Source organism: Podarcis filfolensis (genome assembly GCF_964270895.1).
Source record: "Podarcis filfolensis genome assembly, chromosome: 3".
Classification (NCBI taxonomy): domain Eukaryota; kingdom Metazoa; phylum Chordata; class Lepidosauria; order Squamata; family Lacertidae; genus Podarcis; species Podarcis filfolensis.
The window spans coordinates 67,015,794-67,032,254 of NC_139606.1; the positions used below are offsets into that span (position 1 = coordinate 67,015,794).

General features: G+C 39.5%; 1 protein-coding gene across 20 annotated transcripts in view; it reads right to left on the reverse strand.

Annotated features, from left to right (window-relative positions):
• SYNE1 (spectrin repeat containing nuclear envelope protein 1) overlaps window positions 1-16,461 on the reverse strand; it is a 276,264-nt gene that overhangs the window by 142,092 nt on the left and 117,711 nt on the right. For all 20 annotated transcript variants that reach the window (XM_083607892.1, XM_083607884.1, XM_083607889.1 and 17 more), the window contains 15 exons: window positions 15,992-16,283; window positions 14,636-14,808; window positions 13,680-13,989; window positions 12,135-12,299; window positions 10,456-10,812; window positions 8,932-9,068; window positions 8,435-8,612; window positions 7,182-7,364; window positions 5,891-6,034; window positions 4,914-5,069; window positions 3,636-3,800; window positions 3,062-3,234; window positions 1,726-1,879; window positions 1,166-1,309; window positions 521-685 (listed from right to left, as the gene is read on the reverse strand). In XM_083607892.1, coding sequence (XP_083464018.1) covers window positions 521-685; window positions 1,166-1,309; window positions 1,726-1,879; window positions 3,062-3,234; window positions 3,636-3,800; window positions 4,914-5,069; window positions 5,891-6,034; window positions 7,182-7,364; window positions 8,435-8,612; window positions 8,932-9,068; window positions 10,456-10,812; window positions 12,135-12,299; window positions 13,680-13,989; window positions 14,636-14,808; window positions 15,992-16,283 — 2,896 coding nt within the window. The remainder of the gene's footprint in view (window positions 1-520; window positions 686-1,165; window positions 1,310-1,725; window positions 1,880-3,061; window positions 3,235-3,635; window positions 3,801-4,913; window positions 5,070-5,890; window positions 6,035-7,181; window positions 7,365-8,434; window positions 8,613-8,931; window positions 9,069-10,455; window positions 10,813-12,134; window positions 12,300-13,679; window positions 13,990-14,635; window positions 14,809-15,991; window positions 16,284-16,461) is intronic.

Below are 16,461 nucleotides of genomic sequence, written 5' to 3' on the forward strand. Positions count from 1 at the left end.
AACAAGAACAAGGAAACTTGGGACAAGAACAGTTATGTTCCAGTAAGAACAGAAAATTGGCCCACTCAAGGTTCCAATAATTTATAGGGATGCATGAGGATAGAGAAGATGCATGCGGTGAGGTTTCAAACTCCCCTCCCCACATTATACAAGGACATTTCAGGAGAAAGGAAGGAAAAGAAACACACACACACACACACGGAAGCAAGCAAGCAAGCTAGCTAGCTATAATAAGCCCCCATACATGGTTGGCAGCCTGCTGCAAACTCGAGCTTTCTGGTGCTGTATATCACAGCAGGGAAAGGCCTTAGTGGGATGGGAAAGAAGAACTCCCTTTTCCTTCCTCCTCTCGAATGCCCCCCCCCCTCAAACCCTAAACAAGAACACAAGGTTCCAGGTTGGCTAATGCCCTGAACAGCAGCACTGTTCTCAGGGTATGGGGATACACTGCAGAAGTTACATTTTTTGTGCCACTTGTACTAAATGTTCTTATTAGGGCAAAACATATATAAAACTCTACCTGGAGCTTTCCAAGTGTTGCTTCATGTCTCTCTGCATCGCCTTCAAGATGTGACAAGCAGTTGAGTTTGTCCTGTTCTTTTTCTAGCCATGCTTCAAAGGCCTTCAGGTTTATTTGGTACTCTTGATGCAAGCGGACCATTTCTTCAGCTTTAGTTATTGCCTCCTGTGGTTAGAAATAGCTCATTAGTGTTGAAGAGAGAAAGCTTCCCTGACACAGACCAAATATGTAGCGTGGCCTTCTTCAAACAGATGCCCTCCAAATGTCTTCAATGGCCAATGGTCAGTGAGGATAGTCATTCAAACAAATGAAGGGCACCAGACGCAGAAAGCTAGTGCAATGTATAATAAAATAATAATATCTGATTTCTCTAACTTGCCTGGCTCCTTAAGTGGAAGATTACTTTGAATACTTAGGAAAGATATAACTGGGAAACAGATAAACTAAACACAGCTTTTGCATGTAATCTGATTTACTCGTAAATTAACTGGCATCAAAACTCAACAGTAATTTAAGGTTATCAGTTAAATTAAGCACACAAATTCCAGAATTCCATGAGCAAAGACACAAGAAAAGCTTTGCACACTCTCTTTAAATAACTCTACGAAATGAAAAAAGCCATAGAATTGTCAAGAGAAGCAATACCGTTATCCTGTCTTTGAGAAACTGGTATCTCTCTCGAAGGTCCTGAAGTTCAAGCTGAGTTACATAATGTTCAGTCATGCCCATGCCTTTAATTTCAATTGTCTCTAGCAGTGTGCTGTGACTAAACACTTCTTCCTTAAGTAACTGTAAAACAAAAATAGTGTTAACAACCTGATTAGAAATGACAATTGCTTCCATAATTTGTCAAATATGAATTAAGTATGAAGCTGACAAGGAGTATAATAGAGTTATGCAGCAGTTAATTAAGCAATATCAAAAGCACAATTTTTATAAATTAAATACATGTTTAGAGTAATTAAGTTTTTATTAAGAACACAGGATGGGCATATCCTGAATGTACATGCATAACCAGTGTACACATTAGAGTCTTATTTTCCTCCCATTAGCAGCCGTCTCACACTGAAGAAAAATTGCTTGACACAGTTTAGAAGTAGTTTATAATGTGTCATGAGAATGCTACTGCTGTAAGAAGAATGTAGAGTTCTTGGGCTGCATGTGTGGATGCTGCTACAATTTTCACAAACGGGCTTTTCACAAACCTTAGATTTGCTGAGTGCAGAATTTTTCTCCCTAAGTTCAGCACACTGCCTTTCTGAAGCATTCATGATTGCTTCTATTTTATCCATCCAGCTAGTAAACTGCCGAACATCATCTTGATAACGTGTCCATTTAGAGAGTGCTCCTTCCAGCTGGCTGAAATGTCAATGAATATATGCACACACATTTAAGAAGTTGAAAGAGGCCCATTTATTCATATTTTTTCAAACATGGGCATTCAAGAACACAATGTATGCTTATAGTTTTATATATGTAGCAGCTGGAGAGCAGGCATTTATTTTTGAACTGCCAGCACTGGCTTTGCTGTGAACTGCCTTGAGACATCCAGGGTATAGGGCAGTATATAAATTCTAATCATCATCATCATCAACATTCTCATTCTGCTCTTCAGCCAAAGTAGGCTTCCAGAGCAGCTTACAAATGTCAGCGCCCTAAGACTTATAATCTAAAAGACACAACACAAAAGGGAAAGGAATTTGGAGAAAGAGGATGACAGCAAACTCATGCATTGCTTTTAGTTGTGGTAGAAATCTAACATGGACTGTTTGGTCCAGCTGATTTATGGACAGGTTCTCATTCTTGTCTTGTTGGAAAGGAAAAAATATATATGAAGTGATTATGGAATGCTAAAAGTCTTTGCACTCCCATTAAGTCATGTTTATATTAGCTCTTTATGAAACTAATTAATGAATAAGGGACAAATTATGGTGGGTGTGATCTTTGATATTCAAATAATGACCAATTCTCTATTTTTTAAAATTCATTCACTATATCATTTAATCTAACTTGTTTAGATTTGATAGCTGAGAAATTTCCCGTGTCTAGGAATCCCCCAGAGTCTTAAATAGTTTTGAACTTCTATTGTCTTCCTGTCTGCATCTGATACCTTGGGTTTATTTTTTTAAAAAGAGAAATTAGAATAACTGAATGCAAAATTTCTGAAAGTGGAAAGTATGGACTCAGTTTATGAATATAGACTCCACTTGCCCAAAATAGGCCAGGGTTCGAAAGGAACACTCGGGAAATGTCTGTGAGAAAATGGCACACTGATGGTTTACAAATTTAATTAAGCACATATCTAAAGGATTTAAAATGCTGTTGTTGTGGGTGGTATCCAACAAAGCACTTCTGCGATTGCAAAGATTTCTCCTTCTGCAGTGGAACTTCCCTTCCCATTCCTCTTCCTGTGCACTCCTAAAATCTGGTCCAGAGAGTTTCACTGCAAATCCAAAAGTCCTTGTAGAACCACTTCATTTGATACCAACGAGTATATCCAACTGCATATAAGTCCCTTTTCAAAACCCTCACTCCTTTTACCTTTTACATTGGATACAAGCAGACAAAAGGGAAGCCCATGTGTCTTTAAGTGTTCTCAGCTGTTGTTCAATGACTGGCACTCCTTCTACTGAAGTATTTTGCAAAACGGAGTCTCCTCTTGTTAGCACCATTTTCATTTGGATTTCTTTCTCTTGTTTCACCGACAGTAGTCCCTGTAAAACAAAAAGATTCTGTTTTCATCATTATCACTATGCTATACTCCTTCCATAAAATTTAATTGCAAATCACCAAATTTAATTGCAAAATGAAGTGTTCCACAGCACTACCATAGTTTCAGAACAATTGTCACAAAGGTAGAAGTAACAGTCTGTTTTTTCCATTAGGAAAAATGATAGAAAGTCCCTTCCTCCTGTTTTTAGAACTGAGCCCTCACACTTGTTGCAATCCTACACAAAGAGCCAAAATACGTGATGTATGCAAGCAAGTGCAATTGTGACAGATGACCTATTTTTTTTCAATGAAAAGATGTTTTAAGGAGGAAGCAAGTAGAGAATTGGAAGATGCATTTAACCATTTCCCCACTAGTTTTTTTGGGGAACTCTCATTCACTTACCTCCAGCTTTGCCATTCTACTGTCCAGGGCATTTTTGTCTGCTGTGAGATGGCAGTAAGATTCGAGCATCTGAATTGCATCTGCCATCCAGTCCTGAAGCTCTTTCAGATCATGAGAGAACTGCTGGTGCTCTGCTACAATTCTGTCCATTCTGGATACCTTTTCCTTAAATTCATACAGATGTTAACATTACCAACCATTCAGATAATCTATCATTCCACTAGAGTTGAAAAAAATCAGAAAGGGAAATCTCAGAAAACTAAAGTCAGGATTAGCCACGGGCCAGAAAGTTAGATCGATGAACTGTCCGAATTTCTTTGCCTTTGAGATCCCCGTCTGTTCCAGCTTTGTGTCTTTACATAATGGGTGTGTACAGCACATGTATAATATGTACTCGTACCCTATGACTGAAATACATACATTTCCTTCTGCATTTAAACTGAGTACATGTGGTACAACATTATAGCTATTCATAGGTCTCCATCGCATGTGGTAAACATTTTTAAAAGGGCATTTATACTTTTCATGCATTATGTGTTTTTGTTAATTATGTGAGGCATTTTGGTTGAAAGGCAATGTCCTGAGTAACCCTTTGGGAGCCTATGCTACTACATGAGCACTGCATGGGCCCCCAAATGAATCAGAGGTATTGTTAGGCGATACCACTGATCACCATGAATCAAAAAGCCCACAATGTTTATTTCCTTCAAAATAACATGAAAAGAACAACTGGTCTTATGTGAAATGTAGTTTTGAGACTGGGGCATCATATCCAATGGAATTGAAAAGGTGTTCACCTTGTCATTAGACAGGGTGAACACCCATTCAATTCCACTGGATACAGCGCCCCACAAACTAAAACAGGGACAGTCTCTAAAAAAACTAACTCCCCCCCCCGCAGTGTAATTATTTATGATGTTAAGTGGACCAGTTTCAATCTTCCTTAAATGCACTACTGCTGGGTGTGATGGTTTCTCCTTCAACACCCTTTGGGCGATATCCTACACTGGCTAAAACACTATACCAGTTGCAGTACAGCATTGGCCTGACTATGTCTTCTTGCATCTAGAAATCCTGCATCAACTTATATGCTTTATACTACTATTTATGCCCGCTCTTTTAAGTATTGCTGAACATTTTTATCAGTATCTCTGTTAACATCACCAGCACAAGGACATAGGGGACTTCATACAGAGAGAATTGTTTCTTTCAGGACACAAGCTTTCATTTTTTTGTTAGAAGTGTTGCATAAAAGCACACAGGGTGAAAGCGCATTACCTTTGTTACATTGCTCAGAGCAAGATATTGAGAAGATAGCTGAGATACTCTGTGCATGAAGCTTTTGCTGGCAGCTTGTTCTTCCCAAAGCTGCTGAGCTTTTTCTTTTAGCCTGTCGAGCTGAGGTTCATGACACCTTATTTCCTCAAGGACAGACTGCAAAGCATAAGCATGTTTCTGTTAAGTGTGGGTGCAAAAAAGCAAACCACAAAGAAGGCAAGCAGCAAGGAAATTAAAAGGACGGCCATCTGCAAAGATCTGTTATGAGACATAGACATAAAGGACCATTCCAGATGATCAGTTCATAGAGCAAGGAAAATGAAATTGTTACCTATTTGTTCTCTGTGTGTGTTCATGTGGGGAGAATCTCTCTACAACGTAGTGCCTCTGTTGCTCAGTAATTGAATCCCAATATTCTGTCAGTGGGGAGGTGCATTAATGCCCCCACCACTCCTCACTACCACCTCAATGTGGTTGCACGTGTCACTGACACCATCAGAATAACGTCTGTGATGTCATTCTTGTGTCAGTCCATACTTAATGAGTGGGAGGAAAATCCTGCATAAGCCAAAAGCTCTTGGGTCTAAAACTCAACTTTGTTTGGCTATTGTTTGTTTGTTAATGTGCAGAACTCGAGCATTTTCTTGCCCTTACTATATTTTGTGAACTTTTACACATCCACATATCCTACATTGGAAGGATAATGTGACCCTCTTCACAGCACACCTCTCTATCTTCAATCTAGAAGTGTATAATAAAGCAGGGCTAAATATCATCCTGTTAATAGAATATTTTACATGGAATTAGTATTTTTCAGACTATCCTATAAAGGATAAAATGCTATTAGGCTATACCTTGAACTGATAATCTGAATCAGCCTATGTTTAAGATAAGGCAACAAAGCAAGACATCAAGACCTACTGTAACCACAAACATGCATATACACGGAAGGCCTGAAGCCCATATATCATCATCACCTGTAGTTTCTGCTGTTCTCTCCTTTTAGCTGGAAGGTCATGCAGCCGATTGCTGCTATCATGCACCATCATCTTGGTTTCATTTAGCCAGTCTTGAAGAGGTTCAGCACTGGTTTCAAAGTCTTTCATCTGGATCTTTAGGTTCTAGGAAAATATGGAAAAAAGCTTGGCCTTCCAACACATGTAATGCAATATTTAATGCAAAACAGACAAGATGAAGTACTGTTGGGGAACGGCTCTTCTGACATTCAAATTTTTGCATGTTTTCGAAAGGACCAGCCACATTCAGTTTGAGGCTATTAGAGTCAGCACTGCCACTGGATGCTCAGACAGCATGAAGCATTTTTCACCAGCTTAGGCTGGTGCACCAACTGCAGAACGTGAAGTTAGTTAAAAAATATGAGGGCTAGACTACTAACTGGTACTGGGCGTATGAAACACTTCTTTCCAGTCTTAAAACGGACTCCTAGTCCATTTCCAAGCACATTTCAAAGTGTTGGTGTTTAAACCTTAAAGTCCCAAGGGCTTTGGATCTAGGTATCATGCAGATCACATTGTTCTGCATGAAGCTGCCTCAGAGACTTTCCTTTAGAATTTTTGTTTTTTTTTAAAAAATGCATGTATAGCCCACCAGCATGGATTTAAAAGTAATGCATACTTGCTTTGACTGGGGTCACCTTCGTACTGGGAGGAATTCAAGTGCAAATTGTGCAACTGAAGTGAATTAAACCACTCTGTCACACTAGAACAACAAATCCACTAAAAAGGGGGGAGGGTTATTAAGAAAAGTGTTGGGGAAATACACGGAAAAGTCTGGGATGAACTGGTGAGCAGGAAGATACCTGAAAACCACACAAACAACTTAGGATAAATGTTCGTTGTTGGAAAATGTCCCTACAAACAACTCAGAATGAATGTTCAATAAAGAACAGACATAGTTTAACTTGCACATATGCTTTCTTCAAGCAGAGCAGAATGATCAATCAAGAAACAGGTTATCTGGAGGAGCCCTGGAAATCATATAGTGCTCATCAATTTTAATTTAATTTACTGATCCATTTAAAAACATTTCTAGCCATTTCATGAAAAGTGGATAAACTCTTTTATAAATTCTGAAGCAATTCACAACAATAGGTTACACAAATAAGAAAACCTTCATGATAAAATACAGCAGTACATTAAAACATCAGTAGTTCTAGTTAGCATAGCATTAAGTATGACTATCCTTAAAAGGAAAATAGAAGACTGATATTTCTAATTAATCTGCTTATTTGCAATTGGTCACAATTACCTCCAAAGAAGTTTCCTTCTGGTGCAGGGTGGAGATAAATTTTTTCCAGACTTCCTTAGCTGTAGCAACTTTAGCTTGGATAGATTTAGCTTTTTCTTTTGGCAAAATAGAACTTAATAATTCTCCTTTGGACACTACCATGTTTAATTTATGTTGGCCTTTTTCAGTTTCAGATAAGAATTCCTAAATCAAGAGATGGTCTTATATAACTATACAGCTTGCAGTAAATAAATACAAATATAGCCTTATTCAAACAAATTTAAAAGGCAAGAGACTGATTGCTTGTTCAATCATTTGTCCCTAAAATTCTACTCAAGTGAAGACTCTGCCTCAGCTCACCCCCAGATCTGTTTTTATTTAGCACAACTGAAATGAGGAGATTCTACAACAAACCTGATGTATATAACCCATGTTCTAATTAATTAATAATGAAGGATTCCCATCCCCCCTTTTTTTTGCTAAACAGGCAATCTACTCTTCACTAACTTATCACTTTATCTTCAATTTGCTTCAGCTGTCTGTCATGAAGTTCCCTTTGGTCTTGATTTCCCTAATCTGCAATTGTCCTCTGGAAATCAACAGGAAAAATATCTTCCATTTCAGATGCCTGGGGTTGCATTTTGTTTTTGACAAACAAATGACCTTTTATTTAGATATATACTAATGAAACTTGAGCCTCATATTATCCCAAGAGTTCTGGCAGACAATACTAAGTAGGAACCAAGTGTAATTTCAGGTTCCACTACATTCTCCCCTTTATCAGGTGTATGTGAGTTTTATAAACATACTGCAAACCCCAAAGGACATATAATACTGTTCTTCTATTACTGTGTTTTTAATTATGCAGGATTATTAGCAAAATCTGCAACTGGAGTATAGTTATAGATTGCTTAAACAGACACAAACCATTTAGTATTCTTCATTGTATTCATGAATACACCTCTCTCTCTCTCTCTCTCTCTCTCTCTCTCACACACACACACACACACACACACACAGCGCGTTACCCAAATCTTATAAATTAACCTAAAAAACCAAAATGTTTCCTGCGGGGTAGTACATTTCTTTTCCAACTGTGTTTAAGCACTGTTAAAAATTAACTTTATGCTAAGACCCTCAGAGCAGGTTATGGTTTCAGTTCCACATTCCTTTGATACAAATGCAACAGGCAACGTTATTCAGGCATAAAATGTTGTTTAAGTGGATTTTGGAAATGCTGGAACAGTTTATTAGAATAGCTTATTAGAATTTACCTGTATTTTCTGGATATTGGCCGCAGCTTCACTGACATTTTGAGGCACATCAAAACATTTGGCAGTAGTGATTTTTGAATTGACCAGCCATTGTTGGAAGTCTCTGAATGCTGTCCTGAATCTCTGCTGCAAGGCTTGCTCTTTACTTTGGCAACCCTTTGAAGCTTGTAGACAAAGACTTCAGAGTCCCATGTTAGTCAAATGAAAATGTAGATTGGGATTATGTTAGACAAAATGAGGGAGATATTTAATCCAGTACAATGCAATACACCAAATTAACATAAAAATGTGTTACAACAAAATACTATAGTACTGCTGTGAGAAACATAAATAACATCTGCATTGAATCTGCTTTCTCTAAGTGAGGAATGATCTAATTCTTAATGCTTTTGCAAGATTTTAATTAAAAAGCTAACATTCAAAGAACATCATGGTTAAGTCACACAACACAGACATGCACAGATTTTTGGTTGTTTGTGCTATAAAGTGAAACTCACCTGTTATATTCCTTAATTAACTGTGATACCTTTGCAGAATAGGTACTCAAATCTTTGGAAAACCGACAAAGATCATTCAGCTGCAATTTTATATCATCGTTCATATGTTCTGCCTTGGTTAGGGCACTCAATGTTTCCTAGTTGAAACAAAACAATACTAGTAAAAAAATGCATTTGCATACATGGAATTATCCCTTCTTCGTGAAATGTATACATTGGCCTGATCAAAAGTCAAAATGGGATATGTATGGATTTCATGCACCCACAAACAGCCGCTGTGCTCTCCATTTGCTCCTCCCTTTACAATAGATAGGGAAACAAACCAGGAAGCTGTACCTAACTAGAGCTTCCTGTTACATGCACCCAGGAACTATGGTTAGATCTGCAAATCAGCAAGATTCCAAAGCCAACAACCATGGCTTGGATCCAGACTTCGGGAGTGATCATCAAACAACTTATAAAACTGAGTAACTTTTTTGTTCCTACTATGAGAGGGCTTAGTGCAAGATCTGAAATGCTGCCGTGGAGTTTGATGTATATAAGCAACAGCTCTGACTTTACAAATACTGGAGGGAAAAACCATGCTTGTGGCTGGTAGGTGGGTGAGTGCAGGACCCATGCATGTGTGTGTGTGTGTGTGTATAAAAAATTTGATTTGGATCATTCAAGAGGAGAGGCAAATTTTGTAAACTGCTTTGAGAGCATTTGGGGGCTATAAAGTGGGATGTAAGTATTCTAAACTAATTTACTTTTGACACTTTCTTGAATACACACTCCAAAAGTCTGTTCCAGATGGTTGGGAAAATCTCTAGAGCAGGGTGTTGCATTCAGAGGGAAAGGGGGAATTAGCCAAAATTGCCTTCTTTTCCTTCCCACCATGCACTGATGAAAAAACCTTCAATGGACAGAAGGAGCCCTGCCATTCACGGATGGTTAAGTTTGGATTCAAGTTCAAATTAAAATATGGATTTCTCCTATCATGATGGTCCATGATTATTATTCTTGGTCCAAAATTATAGAAAACCATCAAGGCAGCTGGTTGTAAAGACCAGCAGGAAATTTGGTGAAAAACACTTAACGCAAGGCCAGCAGGACTACTGGTTACCTAAACCCCTTGAAACAGCCCATGGCGATTGCTGCGATGAAAGCTGAGAGAGTTAAACAGAAAACAGTACTCAAAGCTTCTGCGTCCTCTTTCTGCCTCTGCTCAGAGCCCCCAGTTTCAGTGCCACAAGGACTGAGTAATGAAATGCAACACGTGTGCATGCAGAAAGCCATGAAATCACTACACATAGTTTCCACACACACAAAAAACCCTTCTACAGTTTGCCGTGTAGCTGGTTTTAGTGCTTTCGAAGTTAACTTACACGATTTAGTTCTAAAAGTGCATTCCAAAGTTTCCAGTTTAGCAACAATTGCATATTACACTCTCTTTGTACAAGCGGTTTCCCCCCTCCTCCCAGGCTTTTGCAGCAGAAAAAGAAAAGAGCAGAAAGAGCTAAAATGGAAACAAAATGGTTTTACCTTTTCTCGGTGCCAGCATTCCACCAGCTCTTTGTCTGTCTGCTTACTATCCAGAGGGGTCAGCGTTTCAGACCAGGTTGCGAGGAGTGTGCTGAAGCGCTGCAGGGCCTCTTCCAGATGAGAAGCTTGCATGGTGAATTCCTGCTCTGACAGGGCCATCTGAGTGTCCAGCTCCTGCAAGCTGTTTCGGGTTTGGAATGCACTCTCTTCCCACTGCTTCCAGTCGGAGTGAAGGGCCTGCATTTCGGTCTCTATGTGCTTGCACCCCTGAACAGTTGTGTTCTTTTTCACCGCTGGAGCCAGCGTCTGAACTCTGTTTAGGCGGCCCTCACCAGTCTGTCTGGAATCTATCAGCTCCTGCAATGGAATATCGCCATGGCAACTGAAATGGCTGTGATCCACTTCAGCTGGATAACGGCATGCTTACTACAAAACGACACACAGCATTCTGCAGAAGAGCTACACTGACTGCTCCATGTTCACAAACAGTTTCACCAAAAATATATATTTTCTGAACAGTGCCGAGCCTGTGCTAAAATGTAAGTGAAAGGTTAAAATAACAAAGCAGGAAAAAGAAAAGGGAAAGCTGTGACCAAGTCGCAACATTAGCAGCAAGTTACAGAGTTTCAGAATCTAAAGCCCTTATATTTTCCTAGAAAACAAAGTTCAGATTGATTAAAATTAACATGGCATGCGGTCTATTTTATATGATACAGATTGTTGTATATTCTGGACAGTCTTGAACTGAGCTGTAAGGTCAGACGCAGCAATTGGAAATACAGAAACATTCAAGGAGAAAAAGCACCCACAACTAGTGTTTTATTTTGGGTACGATAACTTAAGGATGGTGTTATCCTCAAATTACCAAGTGGCCAGTTGCCATGTGGTATATGCACTTGTTCCATTATTTCACGATTTCTGATTCTTCATCTTCTTGTTATTACAGTCGTACCTCGGAAGTCGAACAGAATCCGTTCCGGAAGTCTGTTTGACTTCTGAAACATTCAACTTCCAAAGCGCAGCTTCTGATTGGCTGCAGGAAGCTCTTGCAGCCAATTGGAAGCCACTGAAGCCCTGTCGAACGTTCAGCTTCCAAAAGAACATTAAAAAACCGGAACACTCACTTCTGGTTTTCGATCGTTCGGGAGCGGGAACGTTTGACTCCCAAGGTGTTTGGGAGCCGAGGTATGATTGTATTAACTAATCTTATATAGCCAGTCATCAGCATAAAATCCCTGACTGACTTACTGGGCAAAGAATAAAATACATTATTACAAATACAAAGTGACAGTTTAAAATACCAACAAAAATAAAACACAGCATAAAATGTTAATGTTTTAGCATATAGAAATACAGTCAGCTAGCAGCTCAATAAATAAAACACAGCTTACACAATGAGAAGCCAAGTTTTGTTTGTTTAAAATGCTACCTGTTTAAAAAAACTGGATATATATATATAGAAAAGCCTTCAACTACTTATGCTGTGTATAATTTTGATTAATTTTAAATAGCTGCAGTTCAGCAGTAGAGCTCTTAACATAATTTGAAGTAGCAGCTAAGCTCTCAGCTGAATTTGTAATATATAATAGTGTTTTCTTTTCTTAATGCTTATTTTACCATGTCTTGACTGATATTTGCTAAAGTTAATAGGTTAATAAGCTACTGCAGTAGTTTCTCACATTAATTTTGGCCAGTTTTTTCTGTATGGCTGATGAATCCCCTGATGCATCTGACCAGCGGTGAAGCTCTTCTTTTGCGGAATTAAGCCAGTCGGTGAATTCATGAACTGCATCGAGGTATAGTAGATGGTCCTTAACAATATCTTCCACTCTCTTCATTTTTTCCTATAAGTGAAAAGGAGGTTGTGTTCAATGCGGTGTTTACAGAATAACAATGCAATGAGATAGTTCTGCCAGAGGACCTATATTTGTCTAGTTTGTCTAGTTTCTCTAGTTTCTACCCACGAAAACAGACCTCACCAACATTTCACCCCTGGAAAGCCTCAGTGACACTGGGGATGGGAAGTCAGGTAAGTGCCCCTGCCCTGCCAAACTACCAGTCTGAACCCAGAAAAGCTGTGGTTGATCTTAACCATGATTTAGACAAACAAGTCATCTTCAAACCATGGTTTATGATCCTATTTGTTTTCTTAATTACCTATCAGAATTAACCACAGTGCTGGGTGTGGGCGTACTACTAAACCATGCGTGACTGAAAATGAATGTGAAAGCTTCCAATCTTCCCCTTGCAGTTGTGCCAGAAGAAGAGAGGAGAGGAGGACACACAAGCATGGACTTGTGTATATAACAATAAACCACAGTTTAGCTTTATACTAACTGAATCAGATCACTGTGAGTATAAATTATGTGAACGCTGGCAATGTATATTGTTTCAATAATATGGTTCTCTGTAGTGGTAGAGTTTGACTAGCCTTCAAGATGTTGTTGTACTCTAATTCTCAGCAGCCCCAGTCAATATGGCTAATAGGGATGATGGGAGTTGTAGTCCACTGAATTTTAGAAGGCACCACACTGGCTACCCCAATACAGGGCCTCTTTGCTCTAGCTACACACATGATGAAATATTCTTATAACTGCAGCAATATGTTTTAGTCCAAAGGAATATACATGATGAGTCACACATATCTTATGACTGAATCGTTCCCTTGCATCCCAAGATAGCAGAGCTGTTTGATTCTTTCAGGATTTGCTTATCCAATAAGCAATGTCAGATAATGAACCATATTTCCTCCTGGAACTCACTGCACTGAACTCTTGCTTGAAGCCACTGAGCAGACAAGATAAACATCTACTTAATTTTTTGTTTGCTTTCTTGAGTATTGTATTGCATAGACTCTACGTTTTCCCAGTTGCAAAATATTTATTCTCTACTATATTTCCAATAACTTTCTGTCAATATTTGCCTGTCCTTTCATGATAAATAGAACCAATTGTATTGGAATGATCCAGACTCAAATCTTAGTTCTCCGACAGGTTTTAAGCATCTCATGGTCAGCATAGTGCAAACGATGCCTGTCCCTCTTGCTCTCCTTCTCAGTGTGTTGCAGTGACTCAGTTGGATGGAAGTTAGATGAGTGGCCCAGCTGCAACATGGTGTCCGCTACTGATGCTGCTCAGCTACTCCAAAGAAGTTTAAAGCATTTAAGCACAGCATCTTGGATTAATATACTTCCATCTATATGGGATAGCATACATCATATTTACCTTGACTACTGTTGCAATGTCGCTGAACTGGATTTTCAGTTCCTCTTGAGCAGCTTCTCTGAAAGAATCATCCTCTGTTTTCTCATACAGTTCTCTGGCTTTACCCATGAGCTGGTGCAAGTCTTTAGAATGGTTTTCCACTTCTGCAACAATAGTCTGGAAATGGTCCAGCAGGGAGAATTTCTCTTTCAAGCCATTCTGAGGCTCCAAAGGCTGCTCCAATTTGTGGTCTACTGACTCCAGCCACTGGTCTAGCTGACTTTTCCTCTCCAGATATTCATCCCACTGATGAATCACAGACTCAAGCAAGCTTGTGGTAAAGAAATACACAGTGCATTTTAAATCATACACCATTTAAGAGAATGAACTAGATTTAGGGCTGCTGTAAAACATCTGCCAATTCAGCCCCCACCCCAAATCACAGGTGGCAACTGGGAAAGAAAATTTTGTTATTATTGAGGAGTGAGGGGGAAATAATCGAAATGATTTGGGGGCGGAGAAGGTTACATTTCTCTTACTTAACCTATTTCATGAACAGTTGTTTGTTTCCTTCTCATACCACCCCCTCCTTATTCTTGAAAAGGACATGTTTTACACAGAAGACTGGCGAGTAGCCATCACTGCCATGCCCCTAAGGCACTCTGCTCAGAACTGGCTAGTTGGTTTTGGCTGGCCCTACTCTCCCACAGCAGCCTGTCAGGCTCCCATTCCTCAGTGTTCTGGAGGGCCTCATTGACCTTCCAGAGATACTTTGTCAGGGTGCAGGCAGATGCAAGATCAAGGAGGGGACCAGAAATTTTTCTTTCATGAACTTCCTTCCTTTCACTTATCTTAGAATCTAAATCAGTGCAAATCAGTCCTAAGCGAATTAATCAATCACCAAGTAAGATGAACTCTCAGTGAAGAAAATTACCAAACAATGATCACAAGTATATGTAGAAAGCGAAATCACTTACCTTTGACAGCTCAGTGAGGTATTGATAATGCTGCTCCAGAGATTTTTTAATGTTTTCAATTGGGTCTGTATTGCTTTCTGCCCTTCCTCATTGCTACTTTTAAGGGCTTGTTCACCTTTGCCAATGGCCATATTTAACTTGACTTCTCCCTCACCTTTCATTAAAAGGATCTCCTAGGAAGCAAAAGGACTGTAAAGCTTCAATAATTTACCCACAAGAAGAATGCTACCCATCAAGTTTTGAAACAAAGGCTGTATCATATGTGACATTAGAAAAACCTGTGTAGTTTTTTCTATAGACAATACTGAATTCTAGATTCCTCTTAGCAACCCCTTTCAGGATTATTATAGAATTACAATAATAGTTCAGCCTGATCTAGCTTTTAAAGTGTTGTCACAACTAGCACTAAAGATGAAAGAATATATTGGGTACCCTTGGCCAGTAAGCCACAGAAATAAATGGATAGGTTCAGCTTTTGAAAGCAAGGGGAATTTTGTCTCTTAGAGTGGAGGAGTAATTCTGATTACCATTTGGCCTGCTTGAGGGATGGTGATGATAATGATGCTTTAAAAGGTAAAGGGACCCCTGACCATTAGGTCCAGTTGTGACCGACTCTGGGGTTGCGGCGCTCATCTCGCTTTATTGGCCGAGGGAGCCGGCGTACAGCTTCCGGGTGATGTGGCCAGCATGACTAAGCCACTTCTGGTGAACCAGAACAGCGCACGGAAACGCTGTTTGCCTTCCTGCTGGAGCGGTACCTATTTATCTTTGCACTTTGACGTGCTTTCAAACTGCTAGGTTGGCAGGAGCAGGGACCGAGCAACAGGCACTCACCCCGTCTCAGGGATTCAAACTGCCAACCTTCTGATTGGCAAGTCCTAGGCACTGTGGTTTAACCCACAGCGCCACCCGCATCCCAATGATGCTTTAGTTGCCTGTTATTACTCATGGTGGGTCCTTTTTTAAAAAAACTGTGGCTGTTATTTTAGTTTTTAATCTTAGTGTTCACTTCATGGTCACTTGTGTTTTGGTTTAACAGCTGAATATTTTTCTTTTCAAAAGTGACACATAAGGTTACAAGTGAGGAAATAAAGACAATTTATTTTCAGTACTGTATTTTCAGTAACCCATTTTTGTCTTTGATCTCTGTTAACTAAAGATTGAGTTTTATCTGGATTTAGGAAGCATATAAGGATAAGCATTTGAAACCTTTGCCACCTGGGTGCCTCACATGCTTTGGACTACAACTCCCATCAGCCCCCACCAACACAAGTGCTGGTAATTGTCAAAAAAACTTCTGGAGGGCACCCAGCAAACAGTTCTGATGCAAACAGTTCCATGATTTTGTTACTTCACCTGTATTTGCATGAGGCGTTTCTCCAACACGACTTTGCTCCCAATGGTGCCCTCTGCAGAGGCCAGCTTTTCTTGCACATCTTTCACCCAGGTCCACATACCCTGCAGAGCTTCTTCTAATGCTTGGTGTTCCTGGAGAGCCACCTGAGAGGTCTTCAGCTTTTCCTTCACTACTTTGATTAGGTTATGGTAAGCAGAGAAATGCTGAGAAGCCAGACGGACTTCCTTCCCAGTACTATATCCTTTCTCATTTAAAACCTGTGACTTCTGGGTCAGTTTATCAAAGGATTCTCTAAACAAAAACGGAGAAGAAAGCTTACGGAGTTACACATATCTCTGTGTGATATGAAAAACTATAGACAGTGTTCATTATTGCAATATAGTTCCAATATGAATGGTAAAAGATTCACATAAGGGTACATGAACAAAACTGTAATCATAATATAATAGTGGGCCCCATAGTAACATCC